This window comes from Ochotona princeps, chromosome 16 (genome assembly GCF_030435755.1).
Source record: "Ochotona princeps isolate mOchPri1 chromosome 16, mOchPri1.hap1, whole genome shotgun sequence".
NCBI lineage: Eukaryota > Metazoa > Chordata > Mammalia > Lagomorpha > Ochotonidae > Ochotona > Ochotona princeps.
In genome coordinates this window covers 49,718,859-49,735,959 of record NC_080847.1, presented here as the reverse complement: position 1 = coordinate 49,735,959, position 17,101 = coordinate 49,718,859, and the positions used below count along the sequence as shown (strand labels likewise).

At 56.9% G+C, this 17,101-nt stretch overlaps 2 protein-coding genes and 1 non-coding gene across 3 annotated transcripts; all 3 read right to left on the bottom strand.

Annotated features, from left to right (window-relative positions):
• Window positions 1-104: 104 nt before the first annotated feature.
• LOC118757746 (U6 spliceosomal RNA) lies at window positions 105-211 on the bottom strand. The gene has a single exon (XR_004995353.1). It is a non-coding gene; the product is annotated as a U6 spliceosomal RNA (small nuclear RNA).
• A 5,130-nt stretch (window positions 212-5,341) lies between these two features.
• LOC101524510 (interferon lambda-4-like) lies at window positions 5,342-8,568 on the bottom strand. The gene is made up of 6 exons (XM_058673920.1): window positions 8,398-8,568; window positions 7,931-8,002; window positions 7,715-7,858; window positions 7,473-7,547; window positions 7,188-7,325; window positions 5,342-5,446 (listed from the first exon to the last, which is right to left on the bottom strand). Exons 1-6 carry the CDS (start codon window positions 8,566-8,568, stop codon window positions 5,342-5,344), a joined length of 705 nt encoding a protein of 234 aa, XP_058529903.1.
• A 5,227-nt stretch (window positions 8,569-13,795) lies between these two features.
• LOC131482257 (interferon lambda-4-like) lies at window positions 13,796-15,138 on the bottom strand. Its single transcript, XM_058674867.1, has 5 exons — window positions 14,968-15,138; window positions 14,500-14,571; window positions 14,284-14,427; window positions 14,042-14,116; window positions 13,796-13,894 (listed from the first exon to the last, which is right to left on the bottom strand). Exons 1-5 carry the CDS (start codon window positions 15,136-15,138, stop codon window positions 13,796-13,798), a joined length of 561 nt encoding a protein of 186 aa, XP_058530850.1.
• Between the last annotated feature and the right edge of the window lie 1,963 nt (window positions 15,139-17,101).

The following is a 17,101-nucleotide window of genomic DNA, read 5'->3' as shown; positions in this document are numbered from 1 at the left end:
CCAGGCAGGGGTGGGACTTTGAGAACAGGTGTCCGTGTACTGAGTGTTGTTTTGCTTTGCTCTGGAATGAGTCTACACATTTTTTGTAATGTTAACTTTTTTTCTTTAATATGGAATACTTCACGAACTTGCATGTCATCCTTGCAGCAGGGCCATGCTACTCTTCTCCGTATCGTTGCAATTTTAGTGTATGTACTGCCAAAGTGAGCACTGTGATGTTAACTTTTTAAGAAATTTGTTCATTTGGGAGGCTAAGAGACATGCTCACACACACATAGACATACACACATAGACACACCTACACACCAACACTCACACACAAGACACCCACCCACACGCACACACACAGCCTGCCCTCATTGGCTCATTCCCCCAGTTGTCCATGTTGGCTCCTGGGCAGGGCTGAAGCCAGGAGCTGAGGACCCAGTTCAGGGGTCCCAGCCAACAGCAGGAGCTCAGTCTCTGAGCCCCTCATAGCTTCCATGCCAGGATGTGCATTGTCAGGAAACTGACCCTGCAGCTGCAGCTGAGTCTGTAACCCTGGGCACTCCGCCCATGTGCCCAGGTATCAGCAGCCATCGGAACCACCACACCCCTGCCCCAGCACTGGCATTTTTAGAGAGTCCAAAGTAGTGCTTCTGTAGGATATTTTGTTGAAGTCATCTAATTCTTTCTCCTAACATTTTACTTCTTTTTGAAAAGCACAGTTATAGGCCCGGCATGATAACTTAGTGGTTAAGGTCCTCGCCTTGCATGACTGGGATGCCACATGGGCATTGGTTCTAATCCTGGCAACCCTGCTTCCCATCCAGCTCCCTGCCTGTGGCCTGGGAATGCAGTGAGGGACGGCCCAGAGCCTTGGGACCCTGCACCTGCATGGGAGACCTGGAAGAAGCTCTTGGCTTCGGATTGGCTCAGCTCCAGCCGTTGTGGTCGCTTGGGGAGTGAACCATCAGACGAGAGATCTTCCTCTCTGTCTCTCCTCCTCTCTGTATATCTGCCTTTCCAATAAAAATAAATAAATCTTTTTAAAAAAAGAAGAAGAAAAACACAGTTATACAGAGATCTTCCATCTGCTAATTCGCTCCCCCAAAGGGCCACAATGGCCAGAGCTGGGCTGATCTGACATCCCACAATAAGGTCTCCCTCCTACTATGGTAGGCTCTCTTGTGGAAGTCCTATCCAATCACCTGCTGCCTGCCATTCAGTCTGTTTCGGGGGAACCAACTCTGAGGTCTTTCGTACTGGAAGTGCTTTGCTCAAGCAGACTTCATCAATGGTCCTTGGAACAGGGTCCTTTGCTAGTGACCAGCATGGCGAACGCCCTTGGCTGACGTTGTGGGGGTAATGCGCAGACCAGCTGTGCTGCATGGCGCAGTGGTGAGCATGCTCCCCCACGGTGAGCAGGAGTGAGACACGGAGGGGGAGGAATCCCACTGGGGGACACCCCTGGAGCCAGAAGGACACACAGGAAATACAACAGGGGTGCTGGGAACTGGGGGCTCGGCCTGGGACTCCTGACTCCCGAGGCAGGGTGAGGAAGTCTCAGGAGGCTTGGCTTTGAGGCCTGCAGAATTGGCGACAGGGGAGATGGAAGGCAGTCTTGGAGGACTCCCCAGGCATGGATCTGCCACGTGGGACCTGTAGACACTGGAGGAGGTGGTGGGCAGATGCACAAGAACCTTATGTGCCCAGACCCAGAGCCCCCCAGGCCCCCCAAGCCTCCCGACCCTCTCCCTGTCACCCCCGAGGCATCACAGGCTAAAGGTCTCACAGGAAGAGAGTGTACTGGTTACCATGTTAGTTCCCTCTGGCTACTTTTGGGGGCGGGGAGGGGAAGGCAGATATACAGAGAAGAGGAGAGACAGAGAGGAAGATCTTCCTTCCACTGGTTCACTCCCCAAGCGGCCGCAACCACCAGAGCTGAGCTCTGATCTGAAGCCAGGAGCCAAGAGCCTCTTCCAGGTCTCCCACACAGGTGCAGGGTCCCAAGGCTCTGGGTCATCCTTGACTGCTTTCCTAGGCCACAGGCAGGGAGCTGGATGGGAAGCGGGGCCACCAGGATTAGAATTGGCACCCACATGGGATCCCAGCTTGTGAAGGTCAAGGACTTTTGCCTCTAGGTTAAAGCACTGGGCTCAACCTGAGGCTACTTTAGCTCATAGTCACAAATGTGGGGGCTCAAGCCAATGCAATTGTTACTGCCCAGTTCTGGGGTTCAGAGTCCAAGCTCAATACCACTGGGCCAAGATCTCAGCACCCCCATGGCCACCTGTTCTGAGGCACCCTCCCTGCCTCCCCTCTGCCAGGCTCTGGTAGCCACCCTCAACCCTTGATTTGTGGTCTCCTCACTCCATCACCCCAGGCTCCCTGCTCCATCCTCACACATCTGGCTCCCCCTCAGGAGGGTATGTGTGACTCCACTTAGAGCCCATGGCACCCAGCATCCTCTGCTCACCTTGAATTCTGTAACATGATTGCCTGTGCAAAGACCCTGCTCACCTGTTCCAGGGTTTGGGATGTGAACAGTGTTGGGGGTCACTTGTTTTATTTTTTAAAAAGATTTATTTATTTTTATTGGAAAGTCAGATTGACAGAGAGAAGGAGAGACAGAGAGAAAGCACTCTGTCCTTTGGCTCACTCCCCAAGTGACTACAACATCTGGAGTTGCACCAATCCAAAACCAGGAGCCAGAAGCCTCCTCTGCGTCTCCCACACAGATGGAGGGTCCCAAGGCTTTGGACTGTCCTCGACTGCTTTCCCAGGCCACAAGCTGGATGCTGGATGGGAAGTGGAGCATCTGGGACATGAACCAGTATGCATGTAGGGTGCCAGCATTTGGAGGCAGAGGATTAGCCAATTGAGCCATCGGAGAACCCCTAATTTGGGCTATTTGGAGGTAACCATACAAGATTCACTCACTCAGGATCATTGGTCAGGCTGGAAACCCCACACAGGCTGCGTGTGCTGGGCCTGCCAGAGGGATTGAAACCAACACCCCTTCTCCAGGCGTTTTGGGGTACAATTGCCTACATCATGAGGGAGACCCTGTGTGTTTCACTTCACAGGGGATTCAAATCCTACTTCTCAGAGGTAGGTCTTTCTGTTGTCTGTTTTTAGACTCCACATAAGGATGTGGACTCAGAAGCCTAAAAATGATTTGTTCAACACCTGACCCCCAAGCTGTGTGGCTCTGGGTGGCTGGTTTCCCATCTGTTCTCTGTCTCCCTGCATTTCAGCTGTGTGTGGATGACAACACCAACATCAGGGGGAGGTTATGGGAATTCAAGCAGGGATCCTGGGGCAGCCACAAAGATACGGCGCTACGTGATGTCTCTTTGGCCATTTGTCACTGTTAAACCCAGTCCTGTGACCGCACTTCATGTGACTTGTCTTCATGAACAAAACCTGACCAAGGCTTCCCTGCTTGCCCCAACAGGCAGGGACGCAGGCGGGCTTACGGATTCAGGACCATGGATAGCGATCCTGTTTCTCCTCTACCTACCCCAGCTGCCAATGAAGGTTCGTCAAAGCCACTGTGAAAGTCAAAATCTCAAATTCGTTAAACCCTGCCAAATCAAGAGCAGCCACGGCCCTGGGCACTGGACACTCAAGGCCACCACATACGCTCAGAATGTCATAGGGCAACAGGGACTGCTGCTGACCGATGCTGGGCACAGCTGTGACGCCCAGGGATGCCCACAGCCCAGCTCCACTCCTTGTCACGAGGCACCTGCATCGTTCCCAAAGGTGGAGCTGTGCTCTTTTAAAAATATTTATTGATTTCGTTGAAAAGCATACTTATACAGAGAGAGAGAGAGAGAGAGAGAGAGCGCACTTGGCATTTGTTGTTCACTCTTCAAATAGTTCCAAGAGTAGGACTGGGCCAGGCTGACAGGCACTAACAGGTAGGCATTGTGGCTCAACAGACCCAGCGACCAGGCTGAGGATGTGACCTGGGGTCTGTCTCGGTGTTGTTGGGGTCTCCAGCCTTGGTCTCCCTGGCGAATGGGGCCTGTGCAGCGTCCCCGCTTCTGTCTGGCTCTAGAGCTTTGGCGGGGACACGCGCCCTGCCAGAGGTCGGTGGTACAAGTTTCAGCCTGCGCACACCGCGGGCTTGGCTGATGCAGGAAATGTGAAAATCCGACAGTGCTTGGCCGCCAGCAGCGCCCGGCCGGGGGAGGGGGGGCGCGGAGTCCGCAGCAGAGCAGGGCGCGGGAATCCGGAGTAGCGGGAGAAAAAGAGTGGGCCTCAGGTGAGAGCTTAGCCTCCAGGTCAGGGAGGGTGCCTGCCCCGGAGGGCGGAGTCCAGGGCTGGGCGGGGAACCAGCCCTCGCTCTGCCTCCTGCAGGACGCCAGGGCTGGGGGTGAGGGTGGCAGAATCCCGGACTGAGGGCGAGGGTGCTGGTATCCTCGGCTGGGGGCGAGGGTGGTAGGGAGCCGGGCTGGGGGTGAGGGTGCTGGGATCCCAGCGGGTGCTGTTATCTTGAGGTGCGGGAGCTTGCTACAGGAGGCTCAAAGAGCAGGGGGAGTCTAGGGGGAGCGGAGGCAACAGGTGGAAGACTGCAGCAGAGCAGCTCCCCACCGTCTCCCACCTATGAAGAAGGTGCAGGTGCCCCACAGCTTGCTGGAAACTCCAAGGCACAGTTAGAGAGAGAAAACCTAGCTACAGATTCACTCCAGAAATGGGCTGGGCCAGGCTGAAGTTAGGAGAGACAGGAGTTTCATCTGGGTCTCCCATGTGGTGCAGGAGCCCAAGGAGTTGGCCTCATGTGCATTCCTGGGGAGCTGGATCTTTGAAGCAGCTGGCACTAGGAAAGTCTCCTGTAGGGAATGCCTACAGGGCAGGTGGTCACTGAATCCCATAAAATATTTGTTTAATTGAGGGCCTGGCGTGATGGCCTAGCGGCTAAAGTCCTCACCTTGAACGCACCGGGATCCCATATGGTCACCGGTTCTAATCCTGGCTGCCCTGTTTCCCATCCAGCTCCCTGCTTGTGGCCTGGGAAAGCAATTGAGGACCTGGGAGTCTGAGGCCCTCACTAGAATGTGAAAGTCCCCTGGCTTGGGGTGGTGCACTCCAGCCCTATTGTGTGGCAGTCACAGCTGGTGGGAGCGGAGGGGGCAGCAGGGCCTATGCATTGGGAAGCAGGATCAGGGCCAGCACCCTTTCCAGAAGTGTCATGCAGTTACTCTGTGTGTGTATGTGTGTGTGTGTGTGTGTGTGTGGCACCTGTCAGGCAATACAGCAGAGAGGGCAGGATGCAGTGTGCACCCAGAGGTGGTACTGGGTGACATGATGGCTTTGGGGTGAAGATGGCACAGCTTGATTGTGGAGCCTTCTAGGCCAAGGTCAGAGCCACTGCAGGCTGTCCGGGCTCTGCGAGGCTCTGTTTGGTGGCACTCAGTACCGCCAACAGCCACTGGGCATGAGAGGCCTCCATGACCTTCAGGGGTCAGGGGACACTCTGGGTCACACAGCCAGTCAGTAGGGAGGTACCCGGAGGTGGATTCTCAGCCCAGCCTCCTACAAGCTGCCCCAACACCCAGGCGACATCCTGGGCGAGAGGGTACAAAGTCCTCTAGGACCCCCTGACTTTCTCCCCCCCTCATCCCAGCTGCAGGGAGAGCCTGAGCCACAGGGACGCAACACAGGAACACCCCACGTCATGAAGAGCAGGAGTCAGGCCCCAGCTGTATCCGTTGGTCACACCCATGCATGCCGCAACAGGTTGGAGGGATAGACCCCTACAATCCCTCGACATCGCACTGAGCTTTGCCTGGACACACCCAGGCACAGCAGAAAGGGCGGCTGTGCAGTGGCCTGGTTGGGGCCTCAGACCGGAGCTTGGGTGAGGGGCTGGCTGAACGAGTGGCAGGATGCGGATCCACAGGTTACACTCACATTCTCTGGGACACACACTGGTACATTCTCACACACTCCCTCACACAATACACACACATTCCTACACACACAGTCATGCCACAGCTATGGCTGTTCTCCGCTTGACTCCCTGGTGCAGACCACTTATTAACCCTTCCCGAGCTTGGGTGTGGTGTGACCCTGACTTTAGGGAGGGCCTTGGGGTACAGCTTAGGCCACCCCACAGGCCCATGCATCCCATGAGGCAGAACCTGGTCCAGGCCCAGCCCTGCTCCCCTCTCTGGCCTCCAGCTGAAGCCCAGCAGGGAGGCAGCATAGGAAGGCTGAAACAGGTGGCCTCCTGCCACCCATGTGGGGTACCCTGGCTCAGTCTTGGTCCCTGAGATCTGCCTGATGGGAGCCTTGAGGAATAAACAATGGATGGAAGGTATTCTTGGTCTCTGTGCTTAAGCAGGTACAGAACTAAAGCACGATTTAAAAATGTGTATGTATTGCTTCTGTGCCATTTGCCTAAGATCAAGTATAAAAACGTGTAGCTGACGTCAGTGTACATCTGTGCCTGGCAGGCTGAGCTGGGCTGTACAGGTGAATTCATGAACACATGGGAGAGCATCAAGGGTAACAAGTGGTGCTGTCGGACACTCATGATGACTTGATGACCTGCTGGTGTGATCATCAACACCCCCACTTATTAGTATCACCCCAAACACCGCAAAGATGATCAGGAAGTGTTGTGGGCTAAGGAGTTACTGTGGCTAAAACACCTAGACTAATTTCCTGGCTACATTAGGACTTGTGGAGGGGGGGTATATAAGGAGAGGTGACGGAGCAATGAAGAGAGACTTCGCAGAGATTTTTACTATCACAGGTCTCCTGTCAGTGCTTCATCCCCAAACCCACTCCCTGTCCACGTTACTGGCTCTGCTGGTCGGAGCAAGGAAGCATCAGGTACACGACAAAGAGATTTAATAAACAGAAATTAAAAAGCCAGGAGGCAACATAACTATGACACTCAGAGCATCTCTCTCTCTCTCTCTCAAGTAACAGTATCCAGAGGTAGAATAGCAGATGACTGCCAGGACACTTCTTCGGATCGATCAGGAGCCCAGGACCCACCCCGGGGCTCCCACAGCAGCACATTCCCCGATCCACCTTGCGGGGGCCCGCAGCTGCCCAGAGCAAAGTACAGTGGGGATCCAGGACTGCTGCAGCCCAGGCTGCAGCGGTAGGTGAGAATGGACCGCGCCCTCCGGAGACCCGCCTTCTCCTCCTGCAGCCCCAGGAGCCACACTGCCTCGGCCCGCCCAGAACACCAAGTCCCTCTCGCGGCGGCGCCAGCGCCGCTCACACGCACCGCCCGTTTGCGCCACCAGCCTGAGGTCCCAGGTGAGCAGCCGCAGCAGGTTGAACACGACAGCGGCCTCGTGGCAGCGAGGAGGGTCCTGGACATGGGACACAGGCACAGTCAGGCCTGGTGGGCTCGGGCGCGCGCGGTCCCAGTCCTCGTCCCCGCTCCGACACTGCTTGGCGCAGCTGGCAGGTGCGGCTCCCTGGGGCTGACCTGGCGCCGCAGGCACTACCGCACTCACCGCCCTGCGCGTCTGGGCTCGCCTCCGCGTCGCTCGGGAGGACTTCCTAGAGGAGCGTGGTCGCACCAGCTCGACCTGGAGGTGCACGCGAGGGAGTGAGGCTCTGAGGCTCGGCCAGCCTTCCGCAGGCTCCCCGCGCGCTCTGCCCGGCACTGCCGCCCACAGAACCCGACCCGGAGCCACACTGGAGGACCCTTTCTGGCGCCAAGCAGCCAGGGGCTCTGGGTGCAGGCGTCACTTACGCAGGCCGCCACGTCTCTCCTCGCCGCCACCAGCAGCTCCAGTGTCGGGCCGACGCCAGGGAAGCGCTCGAGCCGGTGCAGGCTACTCAGCACGGCCTGGGCGTCAGCGAGGCCGCGGGCCACGTGTCGGAGTCGGGCGCACGACTGCGGGGAGTGGCGGCGGTTAGCGCGGGCCGCGCCAGGTGCCCACGCCCTCCCTGCAGGCCCCGCACTCACCGACGGCCTCGGCGGATCCCGCCTCACTCGGAGGGAGCAGGTGCGGTGTCTCCAGCCCAGCGTCTCTTCCTCCTGCGGGTGGAGCGCCGGCTCACCGTCCTAGGTCATCGGCCCGGGACCCCAAGCTCGTGCCCGGGACCCCAAGCTCGTGCTCGCGACCCGTGCCGTCTGGGGTTCCTACAGCCCAACCCTGAAGGCCGCTTGTTCTCCATCGTGTCCGCACCAACCCACGCGCCCTTCCAAAGTCGATCGGGGCCAAAGGCCTCTGGGACCCCCTTTCCGATCCTGCACTGGGTCCCCCAGCCCCAGGTACCCCGCGCTGGCCGAGCGCCCTGTTGTGCGTGTCCTGAGCTGTGACCCTGTTTTGGTGGGAAGAGCTGGGTATCTCTCAGGCCGAGCTCAGTGTCCTGGGAGAGGAGCTGGCGGGCAGGAGCCCTGGGCCCTGGGTGGGGCTGTTTGTGACTCACGTAGCTGTTTCTCAGCTCCTGGGTGGCCTTCAGCACCTTGGGATCCAGGGAGCGGTAGTGCGAGAGCAGGCATCGTAGGGGCGCCATCTCCACCGGCTTTGCCGTCACGACCAGCAGCACCCATAGGAAGCACAGCCCCGCGGCCACCACCGCCGCACCGCCCGCACCCATCTCGGCTCCTGCGGGAGGCCAGGGGGCACGTGGGCCTGGGGCTGGAGGCGCCCCGGGGAATCCCGCCCTCCGGTGGTGTCCTGGGACCCCTTGGGCTGGTGTTCGGCCCTGCCCCCGCACCTGCTGAGAGTGCTCACTGGGTGCTGCGTTCTGCAACAGGTTCTGTCTGTCAGTGTCCTCTGGCCCCTGGGTAGAGCGGGGTCCACGTCGAACTGTGGCTGTAGTCCGTCCATGGTTGCTTTTAAGGTTTTAAAATTCACCTGGAGCGTTGCCACACCCTGATAGTAACACTGGCTGTTGTCCAATTGTATTACACAGCCTGTAGTAAACAATTTTCCTATACAGTGGGGCCAGCGATGTTTTTGAAAACTGCCTGTTGAGTAACTTGGGATGAGTAATGCCTAAGTCCACCCTTCTGTGATTTGCTGCTTCCCAGCGATGAAGCTGAAACACACCTGCGCAGCTGCAGCCTCGCCAGCCCCTCACTCCCTGCTCTGCCAGGCAGAGGCTCCCAGCTCTCCCTGCAACCTCTTCCTTCCATGTGGCCCTGCTTCAGTGCTCCTATGATGCATTCCTGCTTCAATTTAAAATTTTTTTTTTAATTGAAAAAGCAGATTTGTTGAGAGGAGAGACAGAAACATCTTCTGTCTTCGGCTCACTCCCCAAGCCACTCCAATGGCCTGAGCTGAGCTGATCCAATGCCAAACCGGGAACCAGGAGCTTCTTCTGGGTCTCCCACATGGGTGCAGGCTCCCAAGAGTTTGGACTGTCCTCTACTGCTTTCTCAGTCCACTAGTAGGGAGCTGAATGGAAAGCTGGGACAGGAACTGACGCCCATATGGGATCTTGGCACTTGGAGGTCAAGGATTAGCCAGTTGAGCCAAAGCGCTGAGCCCAGGAACCTGTGACTGTCCATCCCATGTTGTCTTGAATCAGACACGCCGGATTTTCATCAGGGAGAATGAAGAATCTCAAGCTGGCCCAGGAGAGCTCCTATGGCAGCCCTGGAGGAGCCTGCATGGCATGCACATCCCCCCCACAGCCCAAGCACCCCTCGCTGCAGTGGGCATTCATGTGATTTTGGATGATGATGTCATGTGACTGCTTTGGCCTGCAGCTGTGTCCCTGGCCCCTTTGGTTTATCATGGGCGTGGGACCCAAGCCAGTGTACCAAGCATGTGTCGTGGTGCTATTGTGGGAAGTGTGGCACCTTCTCTCTGCTGGAGAGAAATCTGTCTTGGGTGTTGCTCACCGCACTTTGGAATTGCAGTGGCAAAAGGCTGTCTCAGAAAGAGGACCTGTAAGGTGTTAATGTTTAAGACTTATGTGTATTTTTAATTTGAAAGACAGTTAAGAATTAACCAGAGGGGCCTGGCTGGATGGCTTAGTGGTTTAGGTCCTCGCCTTGCATACCCCAGGATCCCATGTGGTCGACGGTTCTAATCCCGTTGAGGATGGCCCATAGCCTTGGACCCTGCACCCATGCAGGAGGGCCAGAGCAGCTCCTAGCTTCAGATTGTCTCAGCTCTGGCCGTTGCACTCACTTGGGGAGTAAACCATCGGATTGAAGATCTTACTCTTTGTCTCTCCTCCTCTCTGTATATCTGCCTTTCCAATAAAAATAAATAAATCTTTACTTTTTAATAAAGGAGTTACCAAGAGAAGCAGAGAAAGAGAGCTTCCATTTGTTGGTTTATTCCTCAAATGGCTGCAACAACCAGAGGTGGGCCAGTCCAAAGCCAGGAAGCAGGAGCTTCTTGCAGGTCGCCCACACAGGTGCAGGGTCCCAAGTCCTTGGGGCATCTTTGACTGCTTTCCCAGGCCACAAGCAGTGTTTCAGAATTGCCAATGTCAAGGGGCAACAAGCAGAGTTTCAGAATGGGGAGAGAGGAAGGCCTTCCATCTGCTGGTTCACTTCCCAAATGGCTGCAATGGCAGGAGCTGAGCTGATCTGAAGCCAGGAGTCAGGAGCTTCTTGCAGATCTCCCACATGGGGTACAAGGGCCCAAGGATTTGGGCCATCTTCCACTGCGTTCCCAGGACATTGGCAGGGAGTTGGATCAGGAACAGAACAGCCAGGACTCAAACTGGTAACCATATGAGATGCCAGCCCTGCAGGCAGAAGCTTAAAGTGCTATGCCACAGTGTCAGCCCCAGGAAATGAATCTTTTTATAAGCCATCATTCAGCTCAAAATAGCACAGCGGGGTGGGAGCCAGGTCTGTACCCTCCCTACTCCCACCTGGTTCTTTGATTTAAGCACAGTGGTTGCTGTTGGACCCTGCGGGAGAGTCCTCTTAGCTCTCCCTGCTTTTTAAGTCCTCTATAGGAGACTGGAAACCAGACCAGGAATGGTAATGCCGGGCATAGCCGCGAGGGGGCAAGTCTGGTGGCAGGGCCGGCCGAGGTGCACCTGCTACAGCGCCCATCTGTGGGAGCCAGTGGCTTGGACCCCACCCAGGTCCTGATGACAGCTGACAGACGCCCTTCCCCACCCTCACCTTGAAACCAGGGACAGCCCAAAAGCGGAGGCGGCCCACAAGCGGAGCCTCCCCTTGGACAGATGGGACGTAGCCTGCCTTTGGCTGTACCTACTGAGGGCTTCTCAGATCACGATTCAAAAACAGATCCTGGGGCTCGGCAGTGTAGCCTAGTGGCTAAGGTCCTCTCCTTAATCCCATATGGCTGCTGGTTCTAATCCCGGCAGCTCCACTTCCTCTCTATCTCTCCTCCTCTCAGTATATCTGACTTTGTAATAAAAATAAAATAAATCTTAAAAAAAAAAAACGGATCCTGAAGATGCTGCAGCTTGAAGCCATGCGCCTTGCTGGTTTGTTTCAAAGGCAGAGAGCTATTGGGCAGGGAGTGGTTGGGGGTACTGGGGCTGCGACTGGGTTGGGCCCAAGTCGGGAAGGAGCTCCCAGCACTCGGGCCATGCTCTGCTGCCTTCTCAGGTGGGTTGGCTAGGCAAAGCCTCCAGGACTTGAACAGACACCCAGATGTGGGATGCTGGCATCACCAGTGACAGTTTAGTTCACGGCACCTCCACGGAGGCCCATCTTGCATGCCGAGGTGGATTCCATGTTGGGGTGCAGGGGTTGCAGGGGGCTGTGTGGGCCATGCACTTGAGGTCCCAAAGGAAGAGGCAGAACCGGTTGAAAGTGACAGAGGCCTCCAGGCAGTCAGGGGTTTCCTGTGGGGTGGAAGGGCAGGGCTCAGTGGCTGTCTGCCATCTCCACCAGCGCCATCACCCTACCATCCATCTCCACCACTTACCACCATTCCAAACTCCATTTCTCCGACCTGCTGTCACCCCCATCCTCCATCTCCCCCACTTGCCATCATCCCACCTTCCATTTCCCTAGCCTGCCATCAACCCTCCCTCCATCTTCCCTGCCCTCAATCTCGCCCACCCGCCGTCCCTGTTCACCTGTTAGCACCTCACACCATGGGAGCCTTGTGATATTCATTCCTACCTCAAGGAATATGCGTTAACCTACTAACCGCTCTCTATCCTGCCATGTGCTAGATCGTACCCTCATGCTGGGGGCTAGCCTGCATTGTCCGGCCATGAAGTGGGCTATCCTGCACCCCCTCTCATGGGCTAGCCTGCACCCACGTGCTGTGGGATAATCTGCACCCTCCAACCGTGGCTGTCTCCTGCTCTCCTTGCAGTGGGGTGCTCTGGACTATGGCACCCTCCTGGGGTGCCCAGTCCCATCCGGGTGCCTAAGGGGAATGTTCAGGGATGCCCCTGGGCTCTGTGCCCTGCCCTCCTACCTGCTCTGGGCGCTGGCTGCTGATGAAGTGGCACAGGTTCCAAGCAGCCACAGGTGGGCAGGCAGGGAGAGGTAGGCCAGTCCTCACCTGGCCCCACAGCTTCTCCTCTTCATGCCCTTGAGGCCACAGCCTTCACTGTCCTCACTGACTCCCAGTGGCCACACCAGTTGTGTCCCTCTCCTGCCCCCTCCTCCTTCTCTGTGCCCCTGCCCCTCCCCCATGTGCTCTTCCTCCCTGGGAGCCCTCTGTCTTGCATGTCTCCTTCCTCAGCAGTGGGAGTGTCCTGTGGCCTTGGAGGCTGAGTTGGCCCTAACACGGAATGTTCTAGAAACCACAACTGCCAAAGAGGACTCGGCCCTGAGTGATGTCCTGGACCAGCCCCTCCGCATGCTGCACCACATCCACACCCAGATCCGGGCCTGTGTGAGTCTTTGGGAGAGTCGAGGGGAGCAGCCTAGATGTGGACAGGGCTCTGCCCCCTCCTGCCCTTCCCTGCACTCTAGGCCCTGTCTCATACATAGTCCTCTTCTTCTGCCCACAGCTCCCTGCCAGACCTCCTTAGCCCATGGCTGGGCCCAGGCCCCGAGGCTGCCTCCCCCACTAGATGTACCGACTCCAGGAGTCCTGGAAGAGGGCAAGGTGGGGAAGTTTTGTTGCCCAGAACTGCAGGGGGCTGGTGAGGGGAATGGGAGATCAAGGGAGGGGCATATGGATATGTGTGAGATGGAGAGTGGGGGTGATGCTGGATGGGAAGAATGAAGGGTGGGGTGATTGAGTGTGGAGGTGACGGCAGGTGGGGTGATGGGTGGGGTGATTGAGTGTGGAGGTGACGGCAGCTGGGGTGATGGCAAGTGAGGATGATCACAGGTGAGGGAGATGGAGGGTGGACTGATGGCAAGTTCGTGAAATGGAGTGTGTGGCCCCTCCATCACTTTATGTATGAACAGGTGACTCAGCAGGAGACTCATGATGACTTGATGACATGCGACCACCCGCAGTCCACTAGTGCCTCCCACGTAATGATGACAAACAGCAGAAAATACACAACAAGTATTTTTTATTAAACGACAATAAATAACCCAGGAGGTAGCATGGCCATGTCTCTCTCTCTCTCTCTCTCTCTCTCTCTCTCTCTCTCTCAGACACACACACATTCAAGTAACAGTATCCAGGGGTAGAATAGCAGATGACTGACAGGACACTTCCTCTTCTGATCTCTCAGGCGCCCAAAACACGCCCAGGGCTCCCACAACAGCACATTCAACCATCCACCCTGAGGGTTCCTCAGTCGCCCAGAGCAAAGCAGGATGGGGAACAAGGACTGTTGGTGCCTAACAGGCAGAGTCAGGTGAGAATGGACCGCGCCCTCCGGAGACCCGCCTTCTCCTCCTGCAGCCCCAGGAGCCACACTGCCTCGGCCCGCCCACAGCACCAAGACAGGGCGCCGCTCACACGCACGGCCCGTCCTGCGCCACCAGCCTGAGGTCCCAGGTGAGCAGCCGCAGCAGGTTGAACACGACAGCGGCCTCGTGGCAGCGAGGAGGGTCCTGGACAGGGGACACAGGCACAGTCAGGCCTGGTGGGCTCGGGCGCGCGCGGTCCCAGTCCTCGTCCCCGCTCCGACACTGCTTGGCGCAGCTGGCAGGTGCGGCTCCCCGGGGCTGACCTGGCGCCGCAGGCACTACCGCACTCACCGCCCTGCGCGTCTGGGCTCGCCTCCGCGTCGCTCGGGAGGACTTCCTAGAGGAGCGTGGTCGCACCAGCTCGACCTGGAGGTGCACGCGAGGGAGTGAGGCTCTGAGGCTCGGCCAGCCTTCCGCAAGCTCCCCGCGCGCTCTGCCCGGTACTGCCGCCCACAGAACCCGACCCGGAGCCACACTGGAGGACCCTTTCTGGCGCCAAGCAGCCAGGGGCTCTGGGTGCAGGCGTCACTTACGCAGGCCGCCACGTCTCTCCTCGCCGCCACCAGCAGCTCCAGTGTCGGGCCGACGCCAGGGAAGCGCTCGAGCCGGTGCAGGCTACTCAGCACGGCCTGGGCGTCAGCGAGGCCGCGGGCCACGTGGCGGAGTTGGGCGCACGACTGCGGGGAGTGGCGGCGGTTAGCGCGGGCCGCGCCAGGTGCCCACGCCCTCCCTGCAGGCCCCGCACTCACCGACGGCCTCGGCGGATCCCGCCTCACTCGGAGGGAGCAGGTGCGGAGTCTCCAGCCTAGCGTCTCTTCCTCCTGCGGGTGGAGCGCCGGCTCACCGTCCTGGGTCATCGGCCCGGGACCCCAAGCTCGTGCCCGGGACCCCAAGCTCGTGCTCGCGACCCGTGCCGTCTGGGGTTCCTACAGCCCAACCCTGAAGGCCGCTTGTTCTCCATCGTGTCCGCACCAACCCACGCGCCCTTCCAAAGTCGATCGGGGCCAAAGGCCTCTGGGACCCCCTTTCCGATCCTGCACTGGGTCCCCCAGCCCCAGGTACCCCGCGCTGGCCGAGCGCCCTGTTGTGCGTGTCCTGAGCTGTGACCCTGTTTTGGTGGGAAGAGCGGGGTATCTCTCAGGCCGAGCTCAGTGTCCTGGGAGAGGAGCTGGCGACCCCGGAACCCTGGGCCCTGGGTGGGGCTGTTTGTGACTCACGTAGCTGTTTCTCAGCTCCTGGGTGGCCTTCAGCACCTTGGGATCCAGGGAGCGGTAGTGCGAGAGCAGGCATCGTCGGGGTGCCATCTCCACCGGCTTTGCCGTCACGACCAGCAGCACCCACAGGAAGCACAGCCCCGCGGCCACCACCGCCTCACTGCCCGCACCCATCTCGGCTCCTGCGGGAGGCCAGGGGGCACGTGGGCCTGGGGCTGGAGGCGCCCCGGGGAATCCCGCCCTCCGGTGGTGTCCTGGGACCCCCTGGGCTGGTGTTCGGCCCTGCCCCCGCACCTGCTGAGAGTGCTCACTGGGTGTCGCGTTCTGCAGCAGGTTCTGTCTGTCAGTGGCCTCTGGCCTCTGGGTAGAGCAGGGACCACGTCGAACTGTGGCTGTGTTCTGTCCATGGTTGCTTTTTAGGTCCTGGGAGATTTATCGAAGTGGACGCGGGCTTTCCCTTGCACGGGACACCTTTTCCAAACGTCAGCGTGGACCTCGGGCCGAAAACTCTGACAGGCAATGGACTTTATCCTCCTGTGATCCGGTGCCAGCTATGATGGCTTGCTGCCAATCCTCCTGCTGGCAACGTGTCTCCTCCCAGTCTCTCCTGCTTCCTTGGTGCCTGGGGGTATTTTTCATTGTTATATTGTTGTAAGTAGTCTGTGGGGGTTACTCTGAGTCAGACTTGATTTTTGTTTTTTTTTTCTGATTCACACCTGTCGCATCCTAGCTTTGGAGAGGGACCGGAGGGAGACTCAGGCTGAATCCTTCTTTCAGATGTTCCACTGACAGCCTGTCAAACGCGTCCAGGTGGGATAGCACCCCAGCCTGTTGCCTGTGCAGAACTTTCCCTACCCTGTCCCCCAAACCCCCCGCCCGTACCTTCCTTTGTGTCCCTGTCTCCTCCTTCTGCTTGGGCCCCCCTCTGCCTTTGTGAGTTCCATTTTTCCTCATTTTTCTTCCCAGTGAACATTCAGACCATTTCTGTGCCAATCAATTCTTTAAAATCTTGCTTGCTTGATTGATTTTAAAGGCAGAGTCACACACATACCCCTTTTCTCCATTGGCCTCAATCAACCCTTTATAAGAAAAATATTTGAAGGGCCCGGATTGATGGCCTAGAGGCTAAAGTCCTCACCTTGAACCCGCTGGAATCCCATATGGGCACCGGGTTCGTGTCCCAGCTGCTGTATTTTTCATCCAGCTCCCAGCTTGTGACCTGGGAAAGCAGTTGAGGATGGCCCTGCACCTGCATGGGAGACCTGGTAGAGGCTCCTTGCTTCAGATTGGCTCAGCTTTGGCCGTTGTGGCCACTTGCACAGTGAACCAGCAGGTGGAAGATCTTTCTGTATCTCTTTCTCTCTGTAAATCTGCCTTTCCAATAAAAAATAAAATTCATTAAAAAAAAATTTTTTTTTCCTGACAAGCTAGCAATGGTTGCTCATTGGCCAAAGCTTGAGCAAAAGAAGTATAAAGGAAGAAGAAATGCGATCTATAACACCTTTACAACTGTATTCCTTACCCCATGCCTGGAGCAATTTGTCCATATGTCTATTTTTTTTTTAGGAATTTTCATATGTTCATTTATTCTGCATTTTAGGTTAGAGAGTAGTGCTTTTTCCATGTAAAGTTTCATGAATTAAAAAATACAGACAACCTGGAGAGTTAAAGTAAACCTTGAATCCCTCCTCCTGGAAGTCAGTTTGTTAAAAACTATCTGTAACGATTTCTCTGCACCCTCCCCCTTTTAATTTTTTTTTTTTTTTTTTTTTGTTACCCATTCTGCTAGCAATTCCACTCAAATTGGAACCATGCTACATACAATCAGGGAGCTTGCTTTTAATGTCTTACTATCATCTCAATTTGCATTTCCCCAAAGTTTTAATTGTTATGTATCAGTCAGGGCTCAGCAGGAAACAGAGGGGCCATTTAGTATGACTTGGAGGTAGATGATGCTAGGCGCATCTCCAAAGGGATGGGAGAAGTGACTACGGGGGTCCTGGGGTCAGCATGGAGGAGGGGCAGACAGGAAGGGGAGAGGGAGGGTATGGAAACGAGCGGCCCAGGAAAACAGAAAAATTGATTGGAAGCAAGTGGTGATGGTGAGGGGGGTGCGGAGAATACCTCATCCCTTCCT